The sequence below is a fragment of the Thamnophis elegans genome, chromosome 5 (assembly GCF_009769535.1).
Source record: "Thamnophis elegans isolate rThaEle1 chromosome 5, rThaEle1.pri, whole genome shotgun sequence".
Taxonomy (NCBI): Eukaryota; Metazoa; Chordata; class Lepidosauria; order Squamata; family Colubridae; genus Thamnophis; species Thamnophis elegans.
In genome coordinates, this window is record NC_045545.1 from 40,698,954 (window position 1) to 40,722,497 (window position 23,544).

The window sequence follows — 23,544 nt, forward strand, 5'->3', positions numbered from 1 at the left end:
AAAGTAGCTTTCCCCAATTTAGTGCTTTTCTAATGCGATAACATTGGATTAGGTAAAACTGATTTAAAAGAATAGAGAGAGATTATTTTTTTTTTTAATTCTATTTCAAATAGATTACATTTCCTGTTACTAAATAAGCTACAAGTTGAGCACACTTATCTATCTGGACAAAGGTTATATAAAACACATGATATCACAATTCCTAAAGCTTTCTCTAAAATTCATACATTCAACTTTAGAAAATAACTCAGTGGAAAAAATCAATAGGAACCAGTACTTTTTATGGTTAGAAATATTTGTTGTTACCAAAATAATAATATTCTGTAAATGTCATGTTCTGTTGTATTTTCCAAAAAAAAAAAAAAGAAGTAAACAAATTAAATTGGTAAAATTTATTTGAAAAAAACGTATTTGTATGGAAGCAGAAGAGAATCCGATAAAGGAAACATTGCAAATAGTTTGCAGAAATAATATTAGGCAATATTGGTATTTCTAATTTAAATTGTTGCTGCAGTTCATATCAGTCTTTCCCTTTGATACCAAACCTTAAACAAAAGTCTCCTGCAGAACAACGTGGCATAGAATTAATGTAACATCAGCTTTCAAGGATTAGAGCCTGATGTACTTACAGAATGGGATCAGTGACAAACTGGATAAGCAGGTGTGTGTTTGTATGACAAATTAAAGTCATGGGAGCCATCACAATTTACCTCTCCACTAATTCCATAGCAAAGGTTTGGGAACACAGATGGCCCTTGTAAAATTTTACCATCAAGAAATTTTAAAGTGGAGCTCTTAAAGTAACTCTGGAATGCAGAGCTAAGTGACTTCATTCTCTGTTATTTCCTCTCCAGGCATTCACGAATTCACATTAGGACAGGTTTGATGGATGCTCATCTGTACTGTTTGAAGAAATGTGTCATAGACTTCCTTGTGGAGAGCAGGTAAGGAAAAAGATCTAGAACCCAAATGCACTTCAAAAATATTTGAATGTCCTACTTTAAGCTAGATTCTAAATTAACGTTAGCATAAATTTGATAGTGGTAAACATCAGACAAGCAAGGGATGAGGGTAAAATTTACGTTGTTTAAAGTTTATTAGAACAGAAAGCCGGTTGGGATTATTTTAAGATAAATGTAAAAAGAATGCGGAATGATTTATGTTGTTTAAACTTTGTTAGATGGGATTATTTTAAAATAGAAGGTTAACTGACTTTTGCTGAAAGTATTATTTGAATATGTGGAATGATCCATGCTATTTAACTTTTATTTGAAGGGAAAGTTGGTTGAAATCGCTCTGAGTTACATTTTAAACAAATGTTAGTATAAATTTGATAGTGGTAAATATCAGACAAGTAAGGGATGAGGGTAAAATGCATGTGGAAGGAACTACGTTATTTGTGGTAAACATCAGACAAGCAAGGGATGAGGGTAAAAGTTACGTTGTTTAAAGCTTATTAGAACAGAAAGCCGGTTGGGATTATCTTAAGATAAGTGTAAAAAGAATGCGGAATGATTTATGTTGTTTAAACTTTGTTAGAAGGGATTACTTTAAAATAGAAGGTTAACTGACTCTTGCTGAAAGTATTATTTGAATATGTGGAATGATCCATGCTACTTAACTTTTATTTGAAGGGAAAGTTGGTTGAAATAGCTCTGAGTTATATTTTAAACAAATGCTAGTATAAATTTGATAGTGGTAAATATCAGACAAGTGAGGGATGAGGGTAAAATGCATGTGGAATGAACTACGTTATTTAAATCCTATTAGAAGAGGAAGTCGGTTGGAATTATCTTAAGATAGAAATTGATTCCTGTGTAAAGTAATATTTGATCTACGCTGTTTAATCTTACTAAGTAGGGGATTTTGAATTACTGTTTGAAAAGGGGGTAAAGAAAGATCATTTACGCTGTTTAAATTTTACTAGAAGGGAAAGTTTGATTACCCGTCTGTAAAGTCATATTTGAATATATGGCATGAACCACGTTGCTTAAATTTTATCGGAAGGGATCATGAGGTTTAGGAAGAGGAACGGGAGAATCTACAGAAGGTTGGGGTAAATAGCAAAGAAGTAAGAGACGAGAATAAAATATAGATAGAATGATTTATACTATTTAAGCATAGACAAAGATGGGGGGCTGAGATCAACACAAAGAGTGGTTTCTTTTTTTTTCTTTTTTTTCTTTTTTCTCTTTTCTCTTTTCTTTTCTCTTTTTTTTTTCTCTGTTTTTTTTTTCTTTTGATATATTACTTTTATTTCTTAATCCATATGTATACAAGATATTTTAGACAGAAGGTAGTGCCAGGTGTGGGCCCTGGGAAGTCGGGAGGATTAGGGATGGGGATTTGTGGGGGGTGGGGTGGGGGGGTGTTAACATAGTCTTAATAAGAACAAGAATGTATTTATATACGGTGGTTCTTTTTTTATTTTTTTTCCTTTTTTTTATTTCTTTTTTTTCCTTGGTTCATTTTACTTTTATCAGATCAAACAACACTCGAATAAAGGCATACACCAAGGAGGGAGGTAGAGGGAAAGAAGAGGGAGGAGTAAGGAAGGAGTAAGGGGAATGTAAGGAGGGTGTTCGGGGAGTAAGGGGAGAAGGAAGGTTTGAGGGGAAAGGGAAGTAGGAGGGGAGTGTTAGAGGGAGAAAGGAAAGTTGGAGGGGGTAGATGGGGTGTATGGAGGATGGAAGGGTTAGGTGGGGTTGTGAATGATGAGTTGTGTTTCCTTTTTATTTGTTCGTTTTATTCCCTTTTTCTTTTTTTTCTTTTCTTATAGTAAATACCCTGTATATAAATGATTGCAAATGGAATGTGAAAATTGAATAAAATATATTTAAAAAAAATATATATTTGAATGTCACACTGGAAACATCCTTTGTCTTGCTAAAAAGCAGATTACAATATACAACTAGTGTTTTTCTTGCTTTAAATATAATAACACCCTCTTCAATTTGTGATCACATGGATGCAATCCCCTGATATCCCATGAGCCTTCTTTTTATACTCATGGATTATCAAGGAATGCACTGTGCATTTTAATGATATGCATTGCAGGAGTTCTACCTCATTCTCCAGTGCACTGCTCAGAGAGTCCAAATGCTGGGTTAACACAGCCTATCTGCCCTTGGACTGAGTGATGTTTTTGTTGACCACGCCTCCCTTTGCCTGCACATGCCCAGTTCGAAAACTCAGTCCGCCCGAGCTAGGACTGTTTTGGGAGAGCTCCAGTCTAAGAGCAGAAAGGCTGGAAAAAGTTTCCCAATTTGGACCACGTTTAACTTCTCAGATAAAGGAAATCACGCTTCTACATCAGGTCTGTCCTTTTGCCTCCATTGAGGTTTCTGTCGCTTTAAGAGAAGGGCTGCCGGGTTTCCCTGCTGTTGCTAATTGCAAGCACTGCAGGGGGTTGAAAAGGCTTGCACAGTGGGGGCTGGCTAGCAACTGGAGCAAAGGGTGGGGTAAACCAAGTTCCCTGTTGGAGCAGGGGCGTCCCACGGAGAGGAAAGGTCCAGCGAAGGCTCTGGGAAGGCTCTAAAGCCGGCGAGCCGGATTGCTAGGATTCCCTCGCCTGCTCCATTTTGCCCGGCATCAGCAGCGACGGCTGGAGTCTTCGCGCGCTTTTTGAGGCTGGAAAGAGCGGGAAGCGGCTGCGTGCACACCCCCCGCCATTTTGGATCGATCCGACTCACTGTGCAGAGCGGCAAAGCGAGGAGCGTGCGAGGAGCGAGGACAGCAAGAAGAGCCCAGCCAGCCAACGGAGCCTCAGCGAGCCCTCAACGACTGCAGAACGCCGCGGGGAGGCTGGAGACTAGACTGGGGAGCCAGCTAGTCTCTCCCTCCGGAAAATAAGCTAAGTCTCGGGGAACCGAGGGCGGTGGGAGGAAGGAATCCGACCCCAAGGCGGCCCTTCCCTCCTGGAGATTCTGCCAGCGCTTTTGGACCGCAAAGGCCAGCGCGTGCCCATCCCAAACCCAGCTATATTCCAGGCCTCGTGGGGACCTGAAATGGCTGAGGAATGCAGGGAGGCCTTAGGGGAACAGGTGGGGCCCTCCAGCAAACGCAGCAAGCTGGATCCCTCTGCAAATAAAGGCATAGGGCACAAAGGCTCACTTGAAAGGTCTTCTCCAAGAGCCAATAGCAGTAGGAGCCACAGTGGATCCCAGGGAGGGTTCAAGGCCCCTTCAGCCAGAACCTAGCCCGGACCGTCACAGCAGGGAGTCAGCTTCCCCTGATCGTGAGGCCCAATCCCCCGGGGAAAGTGAATTCTTGTTTGGGAATAACTATGCATCTAGGGATCCATCTCCTGAAGCATCTTGGGGGTACCCCAACTCCCCTAGCTCCTCCATTGGAGAGGAACGAGATTCTGTCCAGAACTCCCCCCTTGGGAGGGGTGGACCCAGCTCAGGCAGGCCTAGCCAGCGCAGGCCCAGTAAACACAAGAGAAAAAGGGGAAAAAGCCCTGCTCTTTCCGATGAAATGAGGGAGGTAATTTCCTTAGCCATCTCTCAAGGGATAGCTGAGGGCATTAAGCGCAAAGGCTCTCGCAAGGGCAAGGCCCCAAAGGAAAAACGCAAACCTAGGGCCTCCACTTCTAAGGAGCCTGCATCCTCCTCCCCATCTTCAAGCCCTTCCCACTCTGGGCTTTCAAGTTCTGAGCAGGAAGAAGGGGAGATCTTCGTCCTTTCCGAGGATGAGAACCCTGCCCCTGACAAGCCAAAATTCACTGGCCTGTTTCAGCCATCATTATTCAAGTCTATCTTACACAAAGCCATGACGGCCACAGAGTTAGGCCCCACTTCCAGACCTGAGGCCTCTCAGGCTTCCACTTCCAAGGATCTTAAGCATGGGTTGTTCAAAGAGACGGTAGAGACTCCCGAGGTTATTCCTGTGCCAGACCTATTTATGGACGCAGTGCAGCGCCAGTGGCTACAGCCGGGCACCCTGACCAACCCCAGTGGGGGGGATAGAACTCTATATGCAGTAGAAGATAAAATGGAGGAAATCCTCAAATTCCCGGAAGTAGATGCCCCAGTCGTGTCTCTGACTTCCAATTCCAACCTGCCGGCTGAGCTCCTAGAGGGACTTAAGGCAGAAGATAAGAGGTCAGAAAAGGCATGTCAGAAGACACACATGGCATCTGCCTGGGCCATCAAGGCATCCACCTCTGCCTCCTTTTTTATTAGGGCCACCCTATTCTGGCTGCGCCAACTCAGGTCCAGACCCCCGCCCAGGAAATCTAGGTGGCGCCATGAGCTAACCAAGATTATTACCGCTGTCGAGTATTCGGCGGATGCCACCTTGACAGCAGCAAAATTCTCTTCCAGAGCTCTAGCTTCCAATATCACCTCCCGCCGCCTTCTATGGCTCAGGCATTGGCAGGCCGAAATGGAAGCTGGCATCGGCCCCATTTAAAGGGGGCCTTCTGTTTGGAGAGGCCCTGGACAAGTTTGTCACCGAAACCAAGGACAAACGCAAGATCCTTCCGGCAACCTTTAAAAGGGGTGACCGGAAAGGGGCGGGATCCTTTCGTAAGAGACCCTACAGGAGCCAGGAAACAGGGCAACCTTCTCACCCTTCCTCCTATCAGAGGCCCTTTCAGGCAGGGGGGGATAGGCACCAAGACAGATCCTTCGGGGCTCGTGCCAACCATTCCCAGTCTTCCTTTTGGAGACCATTCCGAGGAGGAGGAAACAACAGTGGTGGATCCCGGCCCTTTCGTAAAGGAAAGTGACGGTCGCAGGGATCCCCCCATCGGGGGTCGGCTACAGCTGTATGCCGACAGGTGGGAGGAGATAACATCGGACAAGTGGGTCCTCAACACCATTCGCAAGGGCCTTGTCCTGGACTTCCTATCCTTTCCCCAAAGAAAGTTCATCCGCTGTCCTACCCCCAGGAACCCAGAAAAGAGGGAGCGCATGAGGGCAGAAATCCGCCATCTCCTAGAGATAGAGGCGATAGAGCCAGTCCCCAGGGATCAGCAGGGGAGGGGCTTCTATTCGATCCTCTTCCTAGTGCCCAAGAGTTCAGGGGGGTGGAGGGCCATCTTGGACCTCAAGAGCCTAAATCAGCATCTGGCTTACAAGAGGTTCAAGATGCAGTCACTCCACTCCATCCTGGACTGTGTGAGGGAGGGGGACCTATTGACATCAATAGATCTCAAAGAGGCCTACCTGCATGTCCCCATCCATGTGGCACACAGGCGGTTCCTGAGGTTCTGTGCGGAAGGGGAGCATTTCCAGTACAGGGCTCTTCCCTTCGGGCTATCATCTGCGCCCAGAACATTCACCAAAATTCTGGCAGTGCTAGCGGCTCATCTCCGCAACCATCCGGTTCGTCTGGAATGTTATTTAGACGACATAATCATTCACTCTCTCACCACCAAGCAGGCACACCGCGATGTTTCTCTAACTGTGCAGACCCTGCAGTACCATGGTTTCTCTGTCAACATGGAGAAGAGTCAGTTCCGACCATCCACCTGTATACAGCACCTGGGTGCGGTCATCAACTCCACCTCCTGCCAGGTATTTCTTTCGCCAGACCGGCTGTCCAACCTGAGACGCAGAGTGAAGCACTGCAGCCTTGCCAGGTCGGTACCCATCATTCAGCTGTCCCAGCTCCTGGGGATAATGATCTCGTGCCTGGGGGTGGTTCCCTGGGCTCGTCTTCACGCCAGGGAGCTGCAGTGGTTTCTGCTGCCAATGCAGAGGGCCAAGAACAGCAACTCACTCAAGCGGGTTCGGCTCCCACGAAAGGTGATCCGGTCTCTGGCATGGTGGAGGTCCAAGGCAGTCAGGAAGGGCTGCTTGTTCAAGGAGCTGGAGAGACTAGTTGTCACCACGGATGCCAGCCTCCTGGGGTGGGGCGCCCACTGTCAGGGCCACCTAGCCCAAGGCCGATGGACTCAGAGGGAGGCCGCCCACAGCATCAATTGGCTGGAACTGAGGGCAGCTCGCCTAGCGCTGAGAAAGTTTGCATCTCTAGTAAGAGGGGCTCATGTACTGTTGATGACAGACAATGTGGCGACAAAAGCGCACATAAACCGGCAAGGGGGCACTCGGTCAAAGGCCCTCATGCTCGAGGCGGAGGCGCTGGGCAGGTGGGCGGAACGTCATCTGGCTTCTCTCAGTGCAGATCACATCTCCGGCGTAAGCAACCAGGAAGCAGACTGGCTGAGCCGCCAACGCATCGACCACTCGGAGTGGCGCCTGCACCCGGACCTGTTCCAGCAGATCGTGAGGAGATTCGGCAAGCCACAGGTAGACCTGTTTGCCACACACAACAACACACAGCTCCCACGCTTCTTCAGTCGCTACCGCTCGCCCCAGGCGGAGGGAACAAATGCTCTGAGGTCAGCGTGGCCTCAGGGACTTCTGTATGCCTTCCCTCCACTTCCGCTCATCGCTCAAGTGGTGAACAAACTCCTGACCGAAAAGGCAGACCTCATTCTGGTGGCTCCCTTCTGGCCCAGAAGGCCCTGGTATGCAGACCTGGTCAGCCTCTCAGTTCAAAGACCTTGGAGGATCCCCCGGGACAAGATTGCCCTCAGCCAGGGGGCCATCACCCATCCGGAGCCCCAGTGGCTGCAGCTAGCCGTTTGGCACTTGAGGGGGAGCTCCTGAGAAAGCAAAAATTCTCTGACCAGGTCATTCGAACAATCCAAGCATCCAGGAAGCCCTCTACGACTAGAATCTACGATGCCACCTGGGCCGTCTTCTCACAATGGTGCAAGACTAAGAACATAGTGGCCTCCTCAGCCTCGATCCCTCAGACCCTAGACTTTTTGCAAGTCTAGGGTCTGGATAAGGGCCTTGCAGTCAGCACCCTCAGACGCCAGGTTGCAGCGTTGTCTACCATCCTGGCAAAGGGCGCCTCTCGCTCGCTGAGTCAGCTCCCTCAGATCAAGAGTTTTCTCAAGGGAGCAGCGAACATCAGCCCTCCAGCTGTTCACCGGTATCCGTCATGGGATCTTCCATTTGTGCTTAAGGCCCTGACCAAAGCCCCATTTGAACCTTTGAAAAAGACCAGTCTCCGCCACCTCACCATCAAGACCGCTTTCCTGGTGGCCATTACATCCGCTCGCAGGGTTTCCGAGCTTGCTGCACTCTCTGTCAGGGAGGATTTGTGCGTAGTTCACCCGGACAGAGTAATATTGAGACTTGATCCGTCATTTGCTCCGAAAATTAACTCTCTGTTTCACAGGACTCAAGAGCTTATTTTGCCCAACTTCTGTCCCCATCCTTCTCACCCTAAGGAGCGTGAGTGGCACAAGCTGGACGTGAGACGGGCTGTGCGCACGTATGTAAAGAGAACAAAGGACTACCGCCGGTCAGAGGCTTTCTTTGTCTCCTTCCTCCCTGCGTCCCTGGGCCGCAAGGTCTCCTCTCACACTGTGGGACGTTGGCTGCGTGCTTGCATCAAACTGGCATATGAACACCAGGGCAAGACGGCTCCGGGACGGGTCACCGCTCACTCCACCAGGAGCGCTGCAACGTCTGCAGCCTGGGCAACCCAGGCCTCTATCCTAGACGTTTGTAGAGCGGCCACCTGGGCTTCCCCCACGGCCTTTATTAGAAACTATAAGATTGACACCTTTGCCTCAGCCGAAGCCTCCTTTGGCAGAAGAGTATTACAAAGAGTGGCTGAAATGCCAGAGGCTTCGGCGCTTCCCCACCCTGGGACTCAATAGCTTGGGCATGTCCCAGCATTTGGACTCTCTGAGCAGTGCACTGGAGAAAGACCGTTGGCTTACCTGAACGGTCGTTCTCAGGGCACTGCGAAGAGAGTCCAAACCCACCCGGGCGTTTGTATATTGAACGATGTGGCTGTATTGACTGTAATGATTACAGGACGGTGCCTTCGTTTTCGAACTGAGCATGTGCAGGCAAAGGGAGGCGTGGTCAACAAAAACATCACTCAGTCCAAGGGCAGATAGGCTGTGTTAACCCAGCATTTGGACTCTCTTCGCAGTGCCCTGAGAACGACCGTTCAGGTAAGCCAACGATCTTTTTCTACTTATGGGCTCTCACATGTATAAAAGAAATGAAAGAGAAGCAGAAAATACTGAGAAGATCCCTTCATCTTCCTACTTCCTCTTAGGTACCATGTTTCAGTTTTGAACATATGCATATAGTTATTCCAATCCTGTTCTCAGACTCAGCATTCCCTTTAAAAAAAAAACTTGAGTTTTTCCAGGGCTCTCTCCACTGCCTTTCTAGCACTGAAATCAGATGGACAGTGAGCAAATTAAAGAATAGAGAGTGAGATGAAACTTTCTTAAAGGTGCTCCTCACCATCATTATTGGTACCATTTATGTTGCAGAACATACAAATGAAGCATCATCTGTAAGGTTTAATTATGTTTTTAAAAAATAATTGAGTCGGAGGAAGATTATGCAGGCCAGTTGCATTGAAAAGGTAAGAGCTTATAAAAAATGCATGGCATCATTCTCTTTCCCACCTCTGATTTGCCACATAGCTTCTTAAAGATAACACAACTATATCTACTGCATCTCACTCATTTTGAGTTTGAAGAAGAGAAGGGGTAAATTAAAAAGTTTATCTCTCTCCTTGTTGCATAAAGAATCACTCAGTTTCTTCCCGTTCCTTAGCTGGAGGGGTGTTATGGACTATTTCTATTTGTCCTTCAGATGTTGGACATTTGTAAGTGACCACAATTTTTTGTTAGCCATCAAGGCCACCCAAACTTTGTTGGCTCTTGGTGGGAAATCAGTTTAAAGAGGAAGGCGACAGTGACAAGTTCCATTTAACTGAGAGTTATCTGCAGGATGTCTGCTCTCTGGAATATATCAAGTGCGGGGCAAGTTTATTCAACATGAATGCTAGACAATTAACTCTAATTGACAAGACCTAAACAACTTGTTTGGACACTGGAAATTAAATCCAACCCATTACCTCCCCTGCCTCCCTTTTGTATATGATGGTAACTTTCCACTGAGTAGCATTAGACAATGGAGGATTCCCACACTGAACTAATAATCTTGTTGACTTCATACTGAAACTTAATATGTGCCTTCTTTTGTCTTCATTTATATCTATTAAGGCATTTTTGTTCAGTAATATGAGTATTTCTATTCCTTTTGTATGGGTCTTCTTTTTGCACATTATTTTGTCTATTTGTAAATCCAATCCTTGGGATAAATCCTCATGTTGGCTATTTTTGATACAACCTGTGTATGTTGCGGTGTTCCTAATATGAAATTGAGACCACCTACTGTGAGGAAGAAAGGCATCCTTTTATGGAAGAAGAGGGAGATCCTGGCTATAATGGTTTACCCGCAATGAAGAGCTATGTACTCACCTCAAACTAGAAGTAACTTAAAGCTGAACCCCAGGCATAATTTTTAGTCCCACCTGCTCCAGATGCTGCTGGAGCTGAAACAGCTATGTTCCATAATACTTTGCCCCCTTGAAATACTGCAGAAGGCATAGGTGATAATAATTAAAGAAAAAGATAAGATGCTAAGGATAGAGTTTAAATGTTATGGCCAAGTGATATAGTCAAGATGATAATTTTATCTGTACATTACAGACAGGTAAGGAGGTGAAGGATGACCAATGTGCAAGCAAGTTTCCTACAAGTAAAATAGTTTTCTGTAGTAAGAAACCCTACTTTTATTCCCTCTTCCCCATTTTCAAAACAATTCTTACATATGTGTTTGAATGTATAAACTTGATATTTTTATGTTCACCAGACTTTTAGTTTAGAGGCTACTTATTTTATATTTTGATAGATTAGATTAGATTAGATAACATGTTATAGTATCGCTGATTTATTTTATCTGTATTCTCCTTAGTAATAAATCCATGGTAAAGTTGTTGTAACAACTAATACTGGCTGGCAATTGGCTGCATGCCAACCATAGCTACAGGAAAGATAGAACTGTACAAGATGTAAGGTAAAGATTTAATTGGCTACATTCTTTGCTATCAATATGAGACAGGCAGTTAGGTTTCTGCAGTTTGAAAAAAAAGTTACTAGTTCCTGAGATATAAATCAAAAGAAAAGACACTACTTTCTTCTTAATTCTCATGTAATGGTCTGATCAGTTTGGTTTCTCTTTATTGAAGAATGCCAGATCATTAATATTGAAGATCACCAGAAGATTCAACTGGTCCAGAATGTGGCAGCATGGACAGTAATGGGCATGCCTTGGTGTACCCTCACTGCACAAGCTGCACTGGTTGTGAGTTTGCTTCCTCATGTGATTCAGGATACTAGTGATTACCTACAAAGCCCTAAAGGCACAGGGCCCAGGTACACAAAGGATCATCTGTCTCCGCTGGTATCTTCTTGGTCACTTCAATCCAGCAGGATTAGTTTGCTCCAAATTTCTTCAGTTTAAGATTGCCATCTGTTTGGAATCTGGAAAGGAACCTTATACAGTATCTGTCATAGAACCTACTCTCTTGAATATGGTTCTCCAAGAACCGCTATTTGCAACCTTCACCATCTGCTTCCAACTTCCACTTTTGCTGTGATTGCAAAATCAATGGGAAACCCAGTAGAAGGTTGCAAATGGTGATAATATGAGCATGGGATTCTATTACAAGGTAGGATTTGCCTAACAACAGCTACTGATAGTGCCAGAACTACCTTAAAAAGACTCTGTGGCCCCATGAAAGTACATTTTAGAATCCCATTGTTTACAATGGAGTTCCCTATCCCAATTACTATCGATGTGACCTATAGCTCCTTTCTACAGGTATATTTACCTCTACACACACAGACCTTCTGAGCTGAACTGAAGATGCCTCTTGGATGAGCAGTGAAACATTTTCAAAGAAAGTTGTTGCCTTTTTGAAAAAGCACCTTTGGATTGATTCAGAATCTTTCCAGTTGGAGAAAGTGGATTATTTCAAACAGAAGCCTTCAGGGCTAAAGAAACTGAAATTATAGTCCAGCCAATTTATCAAATTGGAGCCGAGGCGGTGCAGTGGGTAGAGTGCAGTACTGCAGGCCACTTCAGCTGACTGCTAGTTCTGCAGTTCGGCTGTTCAAATCTCACCGGCTCAAGGTTGACTCAGCCTTCCATCCTTCCGAGGTGGGTAAAATGAGGACCCGGATTGTTGTTGGGGGCAATATGCTGACTCTGTAAACCGCTTAGAGAGGGCTGAAAGCCCTATGAAGCGGTATATAAGTCTAACTGCTATTGCTATTGCTATCAAATGGAATAGCAATAGATAAAGTTGTTTAATTCTAACATTTTTTACTCCTGATAACTGTAACTAAATCCTGATGACGCTACTTAGTTTGGTAATGAAATATCTGCAAGAAAAGACCCAAGTTCAGAGGATACCAGGAAATCCCCAATTCAACCCTGAGGTACTAATTTCCCCTTCTATAGGTACCTAAATGAAATCTAAACACGAAAACTACATTTTTAGTTTTCATCTGTTATATTTATGCCTTCCCCTTTCCCCAATAAATTCAAATCAATGTCTACTTCTTTCCTGTTCTGTTTTACCAACCCAAACCCTTTATCAAAGCAGTCAGACAAAGATGGTGAATTTGAAGGCTAGAGATTTGAATTTGGATCTTTCCCATCCCTAGAACATGGAAACAAGAAGGGCAAAATAGAACTTTGAGCTACTCAGAGCACAAGAAATGTTGTGAGGATGATTAGGAACAACTCTTGTGGATAAATTCTAAAGAGTAATAAGTTAGATAATTAGTTTTGTCATATTTTGTTACTTTTGAACCTATAAATGTCAAATTTAATAGCCCTACACGGAGCAGTTTCCCGAGCAAAGTTAATCTGCTTTTCAGAAAAAGCTTTTAATGCTCTTGGCTTGCTTGCATTCAGAGAAGCAAAGTATCAAATATGATTTGGGAAAGAAGAAAAAGCCTTAATGGGTGGTTGAAAAAATTGGCTATTGATAAGCCGCTTCCTCTGCAGTTCCCTTCCTCCTTCCCTCAATCAGTCTCCCAAGATCTTTACTGTGACCTTTTCTGGAAAGCTGTTTCAGAAAAAGATTATTTTTCTCCCATCTGAGCTGCAGACTGGAAGGAATGCTGTGAAGAAAAATCTTCAAAGTTCTGTACCTTCCATGAATAGCACCAAGACCACCAGAGGGTAGGAGCTGTGTTTTGGTTGATTAGAGTAAATTTTGTCCACGGGCTTCTGCTTGATTTGCTTTGTGGTATATTGTACACAGAGGCCCCTGCAGGTTTACATTAAGATATTGCCCAGACTAAACCAGTCTGTAGTTTTGCTTTCTCCCTTTCAATGCCTTTTTATCATTCACGCTGTCACCTGTGTTTCCTGGCAAGGCCTATGGACTGTGAGGGAGGTCTGGCAGAGTCAGACTTCTTCTGGCTTTAATGCATGCTCTCTCTTTCTCTTTTTCTTCTTGCCTGCCGGAAAAATGTCTGTAAAAGAATGTTTGCTGTGTGGATACTGAAGAGAGATACTGAAGAGAGAGCGCGTCAGTTCTATGACTGATGTCTTCCTGATAATGTTCAGGTTGTATAATGAGTATTTTCCATGTGAAAAGAGAAATTGAACAGATTACAACTTAGGAATTAAAATGCAGACAAATAGATGAAATGGCCAAACAAGATGAAAAATATAAAAAATGCAGCTAAAGGAAGACCATTCCTGCAGATTTACTGAAAATTTAAATGGTGGTCATAGGAAAAGGTTTAGGGATGATTAGCATTTACTTCAAGTAGCCCTCAAATTATAACTGTTTGTTCAGCAACTGTGGAGAGTTATGGTGGGTGCTGAACAAAGGGAATAACAATGGGTTTTCAAACTTTTGACTGTTACAATGTGTTGTGACCCGCCAGTGGCCAGCAGAGCTGGCAGCAGATTCGGACAGTAAGGAGGTTGGGGTGGAACATGGGCCAGTCCTGGAGTTTGGGAAAGGCTCAGATGAGGGCTCTATGTCAGAGGCAAAGAGGGGCCCAGAGCCGTATGCCAGTTATCAGGTGCCTTCAGAGTCAGACATCAGTGAGGCAGACGAACAGCTGGAGCCTGTTCCCAGTGTGCGCATGCGCAGAGTTGCCAAATGAAGGGAAGAGCTAAAGATCAGGAGCCAACTTGGGAGTAAGGCCAGAGGTGGACGATGAATGACCCCTAAAAGAGGAGTGGAGTTTGCAGGAAACAATTAGTTCGCTTAATTGGTTTGCGACTCTCCGAGACTCCTTGCCAAATTTTGCAGATATCGGTCGGTTAGCTATCCAAGCCAGGTAAGGTCTTTCACTGTAAATCCTCCCTTGAAAGACTTTGTTGGATGTGAATGAGCAGAATTCACAGTAAATTGAATTTACTCACACAAGACCGAGTGGCTGTTGTGTTTCCCTCCCAACAATTTGGCCAACGTTCCATCAATCAGGTTGGGGGGGTCAAAATTTATACCCCTCAGACAGGGTCCGCAACTTGGGAGTCCTCCTGGACCCGCAGCTGACTTTTGACCACCATTTGTCAGCTGTGACCAGGGGGGCATTTGCCCAGGTTCGCCTGGTACGCCAGTTGCGGCCCTACCTGAACCGGGAGGCTCTCACAACAGTCACTCGAGCCCTTGTGATCTCTAGGCTGGAATACTGCAATGTGCTCTACATGGGGCTGCCCTTGAAGAGCATCCGGCGACTTCAGCTAGTCCAGAATGCAGCCGCGCGAGTGATTGTGGGCGCACCGCGGTTCGCCCACATAACACCGATCCTCCGTGAGCTGCGCTGGCTACCTGTTGATCTCCGGGTGCGCTTCAAGGTGCTACTCACCATTCATAAAGCCCTTCATGGTAGTGGATCTGACTATTTGAGAGACCGCCTTCTGCCAATTACCTCCCTTCGTCCCATCAGATCGCATAGAGTAGGCCTCCTTCGAATTCCATCCGCCAGTCAGTGCCGACTGGCGACTACGCGGAGGAGAGCCTTCTCGGTTGCAGCTCCGACGCTTTGGAACGATCTCCCCGTGGAGATTCGCACCCTCACCACCGTCCAGACCTTCCGCACAGCCCTCAAGATCTGGCTATCCCGTCAGGCCTGGGGATAAGATCCTAATCTCGCCCCGCCCGAATGTCGAATGAATGTTGTGTTTTATTGGTTATTTTACTTTATTCACATTTCTTTTGTGTCCTGTCTTACACTCCCCTCCTATGAAATGTAAGCCGCCCTGAGTCCCCTTAGGGAAAAGGGCGGCCTATAAATGTCAATAAAATGACTAAAAAAAATGACTAAATGACTAAATTAATAAAAGGGGTTTTTATCTGGACAAGGAGTTTGCTTCATGCTCTTGGGAAGCCTAGGTCAGAACACAATGCTCCCGCAGTCACGTGAACAGAGCCGAGGTGGTGCAGTGGTTAGAGTGCAGTACTGCAGGCCACTTCAGCTGACTGCTATCTGCAGTTTGGCAGTTCAAATCTCACCGGCTCAAGGTTGACTCAGCCTTCCATCCTTCCGAGGTGGGTGAAATGAGGACCCAGACTGTGGGGGCAATATGCTGACTCTGTAAACCGCTTAGAGAGGGCTGAAAGCCCTATGAAATGGTATATAAGTCTAACTGCTATTGCTATTGCTAGTGAACAAAATATAGCAATAGCAATAGCAGTTAGACTTATATACCGCTTCATAGGGCTTTCAGCCCTCTCTAAGCGGTTTACAGAGTCAGCATATTGCCCCCAACAACAATCCGGGTCCTCATTTTACCTACCTCAGAAGGATGGAAGGCTGAGTCAACCCTGAGCCGGTGAGATTTGAACCGCTGAACTGCTGAACTGCAGACAGCTGAAGTAGCCTGCAGTGCTGCATTTAACCACTGCGCCACCTCGGCTCTTAAATGAATGCTTGGCAACCAGCTTGCACTTATAACCAGTTGCAGCATCCCTCGGTCATGTGATTGCCATTGGGAACCTTCTTTGCTGGCTTCCCACAGGCAAGGTCCATGGGGATGCCAGCAGGGAAGACTGCAGGTTACTTAATAACTGCCTTTCTTCACTTGCATGCACCACATCCTCCTTTGCTTGCAAGCACACCAGCTCTCTTTTCTTGGCCCTCCTGGCCTCCCTGCATTCACACAAACCTTCCACCTTCTTTCTCTGGCCTCCCTGTGCTTGCACTCACCCTTTCATTCACTTTATGTAACCTGTCTGAATTTGCACCCATACCACAACAACACCACCAACAACAACAATTTCTGTGCGACCTACACTGGACCTCCCAGAGCTTCCCATACCTTGCTGTAGCACCTCCATAGCTTTACCTGGGACAGCCTCTGCTTCTCATATAATGACCCACGCATCTGGAGTTACAACAACAACCCAGACTGCCTGGATTGTTATCTTGAAGATAAATTGATAATTCATTCTCAAAATGTTTATTTATGGACAATAATAATGTATGGTTGTACCAAATAGTCCTCAATCTACAATTGCAACTGAGAACAGAATTGCTGCAAGCTTACTTTATTGCAATTCTCATCTTAACAGCAGTACAACTAATACATTAATTTTATGTATAAATAAACTTTTTGAGAATGAATTGCCAATTCATCTTCAAATACTATAGTTAATCCTGCCCTTGGGATTTTACTACTGTAACTCACTTTTACTTGGGGATGATGCAGATAAAAAAAGTTACGTAATAGTTACAAAATTCTACTCAATAAAATTAATTTATAACTTATCAACCAATAATACCAACAATTAAAATTACAATACAACAATATATATTTAAATGAGTGTCCTATAATATCACAGAGCACACATATATCCAGGAATCATATAAAATAAATACCCCAAAGATGGGAATAGGGTAAAATAACCAGAACCCAATAATAATAATAAAAAAATATTCTAAAATCTCTTTAAAAGCCAAATAGTTTTGAAGAGCAAAGTATAGGATGAAACTGATTCTAAAGCAGTATTTTTCAAACTTGGCAACTTCTTAAAGTAATGTGTGGATTGCTGGCTGGGGAATTCTGAGAGTTGAAGTCCGCACATCTTAAAAGTTTGAAAAACACTATTCTAGAGTCATGGTGCTGGGTCTGTGAAAAAAGACCACAGCCCTAAAGGGGAAACAGTAAGGTGACTGTACCCAAAGGAACATAAGCAAAAAGCATTTTTTAATGGAGGGCAAATAATATATTTTAAAAGATGCTGTCTCTGTGCTCATACATTTAATGATAGTGATCTTGATTTTAATAGTAATTTTACTTTATAAAGAGTGAAAAGTCAGCTATACATTTCATAATAAATTGGAATATAAATCCACAAAGGGCCAGTGTGTTGAAAACAAATTACACTATGAAAAAGTGATTTTTTTTCTTCCAGAATATCTAATAAAACTAGCTTACTGGAGATTCAAGACAAACAAAATATTGTTTTCATTGCATAGCAGAGTTAGCTGTGAAATGTGCTATCCCAAAAACCTAGATGCATTTAAACGAAAATAAGATTAGTTCTCAGTGGCTACTAGTCAGGTTCTCAGTGGCTACTACTAGTCTATGTAGTATACCTAGGACAGTTACATTATGCTTTTTAGTATTAGTCATGGCTCCGAGGATAGAATCTATCCTGTGGGTTTCTATAAGGAAGCAGGGGAATCACTAATAAAAATGGAAGAGAATTAGATGTACAGTAATGGCCAAAATTGTGGAAACCTTTTGGAAAAAATGTATTTTTGAGGATTGTTGGCTAATAACACCACTGTTTTTGGAATAGTACCATAAAATTATATATCAATGGAAAGATAATTTAATCAAGAATGTAATGCAATAATTTTTATGAAGGATTTGCTATTAGAATAGCAGTTATAAAGAAGAAAAGTGAAACACATAGAAAAAACAAGATATACCAAAATTATCACCATAGAAAAAATAAGATATACAAAAATTATCACCATATCAGTTAATACTTAATTGGGTAACCTTTAGCATGAATTACGGTCTTACAATGTCTTCCCATGGAGTGAACGAAGTCTTTTAGTTCTGCAGCTGTTATAATGTGAAACCAAGATTGAATGATTGTTTCTTAACTGGGTTTTAATGCTGGGTCGCTTCTGACCTATAACATTTCATGGAATACAGATAATTGAACTAACTTTGTTGCCTTACATTCTTGATTAAATTATCTTTCCATTGATATATAATTTTATGGTACTACTACAAAAAAAGGTGGTGTTATTAGCTATCAAACCTCAAAAATACACCTTGTCTCTCAAAAGGTTTCCACAATTTTGGCTACTACTGTAAGTGCATCAGAACTGCTCTTCCATAGTTGTATGTTCACCTGTTCTTCATTCTCTTTGTGGCCACATCCAATCCTAGCCCCACACTGGGAATTTGCAGCTGCAACAAATCCTTAGGATATTTTTGCTATAATCTACATGAATTTGCTTTGAATGTTTCTAATTCTACTTGTGTCCAATGTGCAGCTGGCAGAGCCATTTACATCTACAGCTGTTGTTTGGAGGTCTTTGAAAATTCCAGCTTGTTATGACATAAAAGGAGCCCATTTGGAAGGGTTTTTCCACAACCTGAAATACCCTGATTAGTCTTCCTGCTGTGCCCTCCACTTGGGTTCCTTTCTTCCTATACACTTAACTGTTGGTGGCCAAAGCCACCTGTGATTAGTATTAATGTGCAATACACACAACAAATATAACTGTTGCTTTTTGTTTTGTATTTGGTATACAATGATCATGCTCTGTAAGGAATTTGAGGTACAGATTGGTGAGATCACTGTTTACAATTAGCCATAGTCACAATAAAACATTCCTATTGTTCACATCACTTTTTGTAATAATGGGTAGTGTTTGCTTTTCCTTATGCCAGTGCACACAAACACAGATAAAGTTTTAGGTTGCTTCAGAGAGAGATAATTTATAAATGCAACATTCCCCCTGCTTTTAATGCTCTTATACATAAGACATTAGTCAAATAAAATTAAGAATCACGAACAGAAGTGGACCATAAAGGAATAAAGGTAAACTATAATTATGAAATACATAGAAAACAGACCAAAAGAAATTAACAAACAGTGAGGAAAATTTTGGTCACGTAAAATAATGTTGACTGGACCTTTCCACTATGTTGACAGGAGACCAATTCACATGTGTAGGATAAACATATGTCTTTAATCTAGGATTTTACAGCAGGTGTACTAGTTTTTCCATTGAAGTAAAACAGCCTGTCTAGCCACAGACCACACACTGTAAATCTAGAATTCTTCATACTTCACTTCCAAATGTTTTATATATAATTTAGCAGCAGTCTCATCTCTAATTTTTTCTTATTCCAACACCATATTAAAAATCTTACAAATATTAAACCAAATGAGCACAACTGTAGAATATGCCCAAAACATGAGTCTTCAGTAAAATTATCCTTGCAGCATACAATTGAGGTCTAGCCTTATTAATATTCTTTGTAGTGTTCTGAAAATATGAAAAATAACTTTTTGTTCTATTCATCACTTTTTAGAACTACACTACAAATTCAACATTCTTTAGAACACTTTGCCTATTAAATTGTAAAAAGAAGATATTCTAGCTCCTTGTTTCCCCTATCTGGCTTAGTAATACTTCTGCATTTTTATCTGATACTTTTTTAAAGCACCAAGTTTACTAGGTGTCTACAAATCTATTAAAATATATAGTTTAAAACAAGCCCAATTTAAAATACAGATATAGTTCTTATTTAGTAACTGTCTGGTTTGGCAACCATTCACAGTTACCACAGTGATGAAAAATCTCTGATCAGGCCACACATTTACAACTTTGCTGTTCTGTAAAGCAAAGGAAAGCTGGATTGAGTACAAGAAGGCATCTGATTCTGCCACAGGGTTGGATAATCAAGTGCCTAGAAACAAGAAGAGTTAGTAGAAATATCAGAAGCTTTATGCAAAGGTCAGTGGAGGACATAATTAATAATAAGTGGTGATAGACTTAGAAAGGTTAATATCAAGGGAGGAATCTTTCAAGGAGATTTACTATCAGACTTACTACTCTTTGTCATTGCACTAATTCCTCTTCAGCAATATTGAACAAGCCAGGGCATGGCTATCAAACATCAAAAACATCTGCCCAGCTATTCTATCTCCTTTACATGGATGGTCTGAAGCTGTATGAAAAACCATCTGAATCGCTGCTCAGCACTTCATATATGCAGCCAAAATATTGTAATAGCATTTGGATTGGATAGATGAGCCACTCTCATCATCAACAGTAGAAAAATAATGAAAACTGGAGGAATCAAAATGTCCTATGGAAATTATATCAAGACACTGGATGAAGACAATTACTACAAATACCTGGGCATCCTTCAAGATGATAATATCAAACACGCTGAAATCAAGAAGGAGGTTAGAAGTGAATACATCATGAAAGTGAAAAAGATCTTAAGGTCCTGACTCAGTGGCAGCAATTAATAACATATGGCAATTAGTATCAGGCCAATTCCAGTCATTAGATATACAGCTGGAATAGTTAATTAAACTCAAGCAGAACTAAAACATCCATGCAGTGAAATTGACAGACTCTACTTGCCAAGGAAAATAGGTGGGTATGGAATGTTGCAAGTCCACCAGACAGTTGAAGAAGAAAAAGGGGCATTGGATGAATATCTGAGGGACAGTGAAGAAGATGCCTTGAGGCTAGTATATCATGAAGACTTAATTGAGTATAGGAGAGACTAAACTGGTCTACAGGAAAGAACAAATGAAGAACAGAAAAGAGGCATAACAACCCAAAATATTACATGGCCAGTACATAAAAAATAGGCAAAGCAGATAATAACAACACCTGGCAATGGCTAACAGCAGGAAAATTGAAGAGACACAGGTGGTGATTGGAGCTGCATAAGACCAGGCCTTAAGAACTAATACATATTAAGCCAGAATTGAAAAGACAGCAACAGACAGCAAATGCCACCTCTGCAAATAAGCTGAAGAAACAGTGGATCACCTACTTAGCTGCTGCGAGACAATACTGATTACAAACGGTGGCATGACAAAGTAGTAACAAGTAGCAAGACTAGTGGGACCACAAAATAGACAAAGCAATAGAAAATGAAGAGGCTAAAGTTTACTAACTAAAGTTCCTTTGTAAGATTCTTATTAGTACATTATCTACCTCACCAGTGATTGTTTACAATAATTGTCTGACTTGTTAACAAGCAGCTGTCAATATTTTATTTATGTATTTACTCTGTTCATATGCTATATTTCTGCCTTTCTGTTCAATGTTTATAATTTAAAATTCTAAAACAAGAAGATGAAATAGTGAAATACAGTCTTGCTTTAGACTATGAGTGCTTTAATTGGAGTACCATAGCAGGAAGCTTGTATCTCTTAGCAGAACAATGATAAAAGTTTTGTCTTTCTATTTTTTCCTCTTTTTTTGCAAAGAGATTTGAACCCAAGGGGCAGTTTAAATTTGCTTCCACTTGTGCCATAAAATTTTACAGCCAAATGACACAAAGGCAGGCATGTTGTGTTAAACTTAAAGTCACCATGGTTATAATTTGAGTAACGCACATGGAATTATTTAAAATATCCTGGTCTACCTGACGACTTTAACATTTCTTTCACTTGTCATTTAAAAGTGTAAATCGAGCTAGGAGTAGGGAGAGGAAAATGATGTAAATTGCAATCAGATTTTTTTGCTTAATTTTTCCATTAACGCTAATAACCTTGATTCTCTATCTCAGAAATGCCATGCATTTTAAGTATAAGTATAATCTTTATTGTCATTGTACTTAAATACAACGAAATTGGTTTTAACCTCACTGGTGCAAAATTATTACAGAAACGAAAAAAGAAAGAAAAAGAAAAAAAACTAGCATGTGCATGGAGTGATTGTTTTTGTATTTAAAAGTCTCACAGCCCACAGATAGAAACTATCTTTAAACCTGTTTGTTCGGCTGGCTATACTTTGATGTCTTCTGCCTGATGGTAGAAGTGCAAAGAGACACTGACCAGGGTGTGAATCATCTCTGAGTATCTTCCTTACTCTGCTAAAGCAGCGAGATCTGGTGATGTCATCCAGTGGTGTCAGAGGGCAACCAATGGTTTCTTGTGCTGAATTGATCACTCTCTGTAGTGTCTTCTGTCCACAGCTGTTAAACCAGCATACCATACTGTAATACAATATGTGAGGACACTTTCTATGGTGGACCGATAGAAAGAGGTCATCAGCCATTGTTGCACCTGATTTTTTCTCAGGACTCTAAGGAAATGAAGTCTCTGTTGGGCCTTTCCAATCACCAGGGACGTGTTGTTTTTCCAGGTGTGATCTTGACTAATAAGCACTCCCAAGAATTTAAAAGAGGAAACACTCTCCACACAGCCCCCCTCAATATACAGTGGGGCAGGTTCCTCTCTGTGCTTCCAGAAATCTAGCACCATCTCCTTTGTTTTACTAGTATTTAGATGTAAGTTGTTTCTTGAGCACCATGCGGATACCTTCTGGACTTCTTCCCTGTATGCTGATTTGTCCCCTCACTGACGCAGCACTGTTGTGTCATCTGCAAACTTTATTATGATTATTTAAAAGAATAAATTGATCAAGAGAGTTTCCAAATTCAGAATATGCTCACCAAAGCCATATTATGTGAAATCAATCAAATTTTGACTTAAGGAGCCAAAGAGGCAGATGGTATTAACTAGAGGTTTTAACTCTTTTTCAGTTCTCCTCCATTTCCTTGAAGGTACAAGCAAGGAAAATATATATTAAGGAAAAATTTTCCTGCTTTTGTACTGAGATTTTAATATTGGCTGGAATAAATATTTTTCCCTAATGCCCTTGTTCTTGACATTGTTTTGTTTTTATTCTTTAAAGTGTGATGACTTTTCTTTATAGCAGTGGGGATGGGGGAAAGAAATGATAGCTGATTGTTCTAGTTTGGAATATTAGAAAGCTGGGGGGAAAATAACTTGTTTTATTATTTGAATTCACTTTATAACTATAAGGTTCACAAATAACCTTTCCTTTCACCTCTCTTCCTTTACTTTTTTTACTGTTGTGTTTGATTTTCTGAAATACAACATAATTAAATCTTTAAGATATTTTTAATCATTGACAACAATTTCTTTCTCTATTAGAACTCTAGGCATCCTTAACTTATAATAAGTCACTTAACCATTGAAGGTTACAGCAGACCCCTCTCCCAAAGCTACTTACATCACACTCTTAAAGTTACAGCAGCTGCAATGTACCCACGATTGTTCATCCTTATGGCCGATTGCAGATCTTCTGCAGCATCCCCCACCCATTCTCTCCCTCATTCCCCACTCTGCAGCACCTTAGACATGTTTCCCACACCTTCCATTGGGCCCTACACCTTCTTCCTCACTTATCTTTCATACATCTCTAAAGGTCAGGATAAGGAAGGAGGACAGGCCTTTCCATTGCACAATTCTGGTCAACATCTTTCAAGTGGTCATATTGAATTGTAGCCAAATTGTAGGACAAAGGCCGCTTCTAGGAATATACCATGCAGCCCAGCAATGAAACACCTTGTTTTGATTTGCTAATGTGACTTCCACAACATTGGAGAATGTTAGAGTATAATAACATCACCA

General features: G+C 42.3%; 1 protein-coding gene across 4 annotated transcripts in view; it reads left to right on the forward strand.

Annotated features, from left to right (window-relative positions):
* The window catches only part of EIF2B3 (eukaryotic translation initiation factor 2B subunit gamma), a 122,323-nt gene that overhangs the window by 60,999 nt on the left and 37,780 nt on the right, over positions 1-23,544 (forward strand). For all 4 annotated transcript variants that reach the window (XM_032218434.1, XM_032218436.1, XM_032218433.1 and 1 more), the window contains one exon: positions 855-944. In XM_032218434.1, the coding sequence (XP_032074325.1) occupies positions 855-944 (90 nt within the window). The remainder of the gene's footprint in view (positions 1-854; positions 945-23,544) is intronic.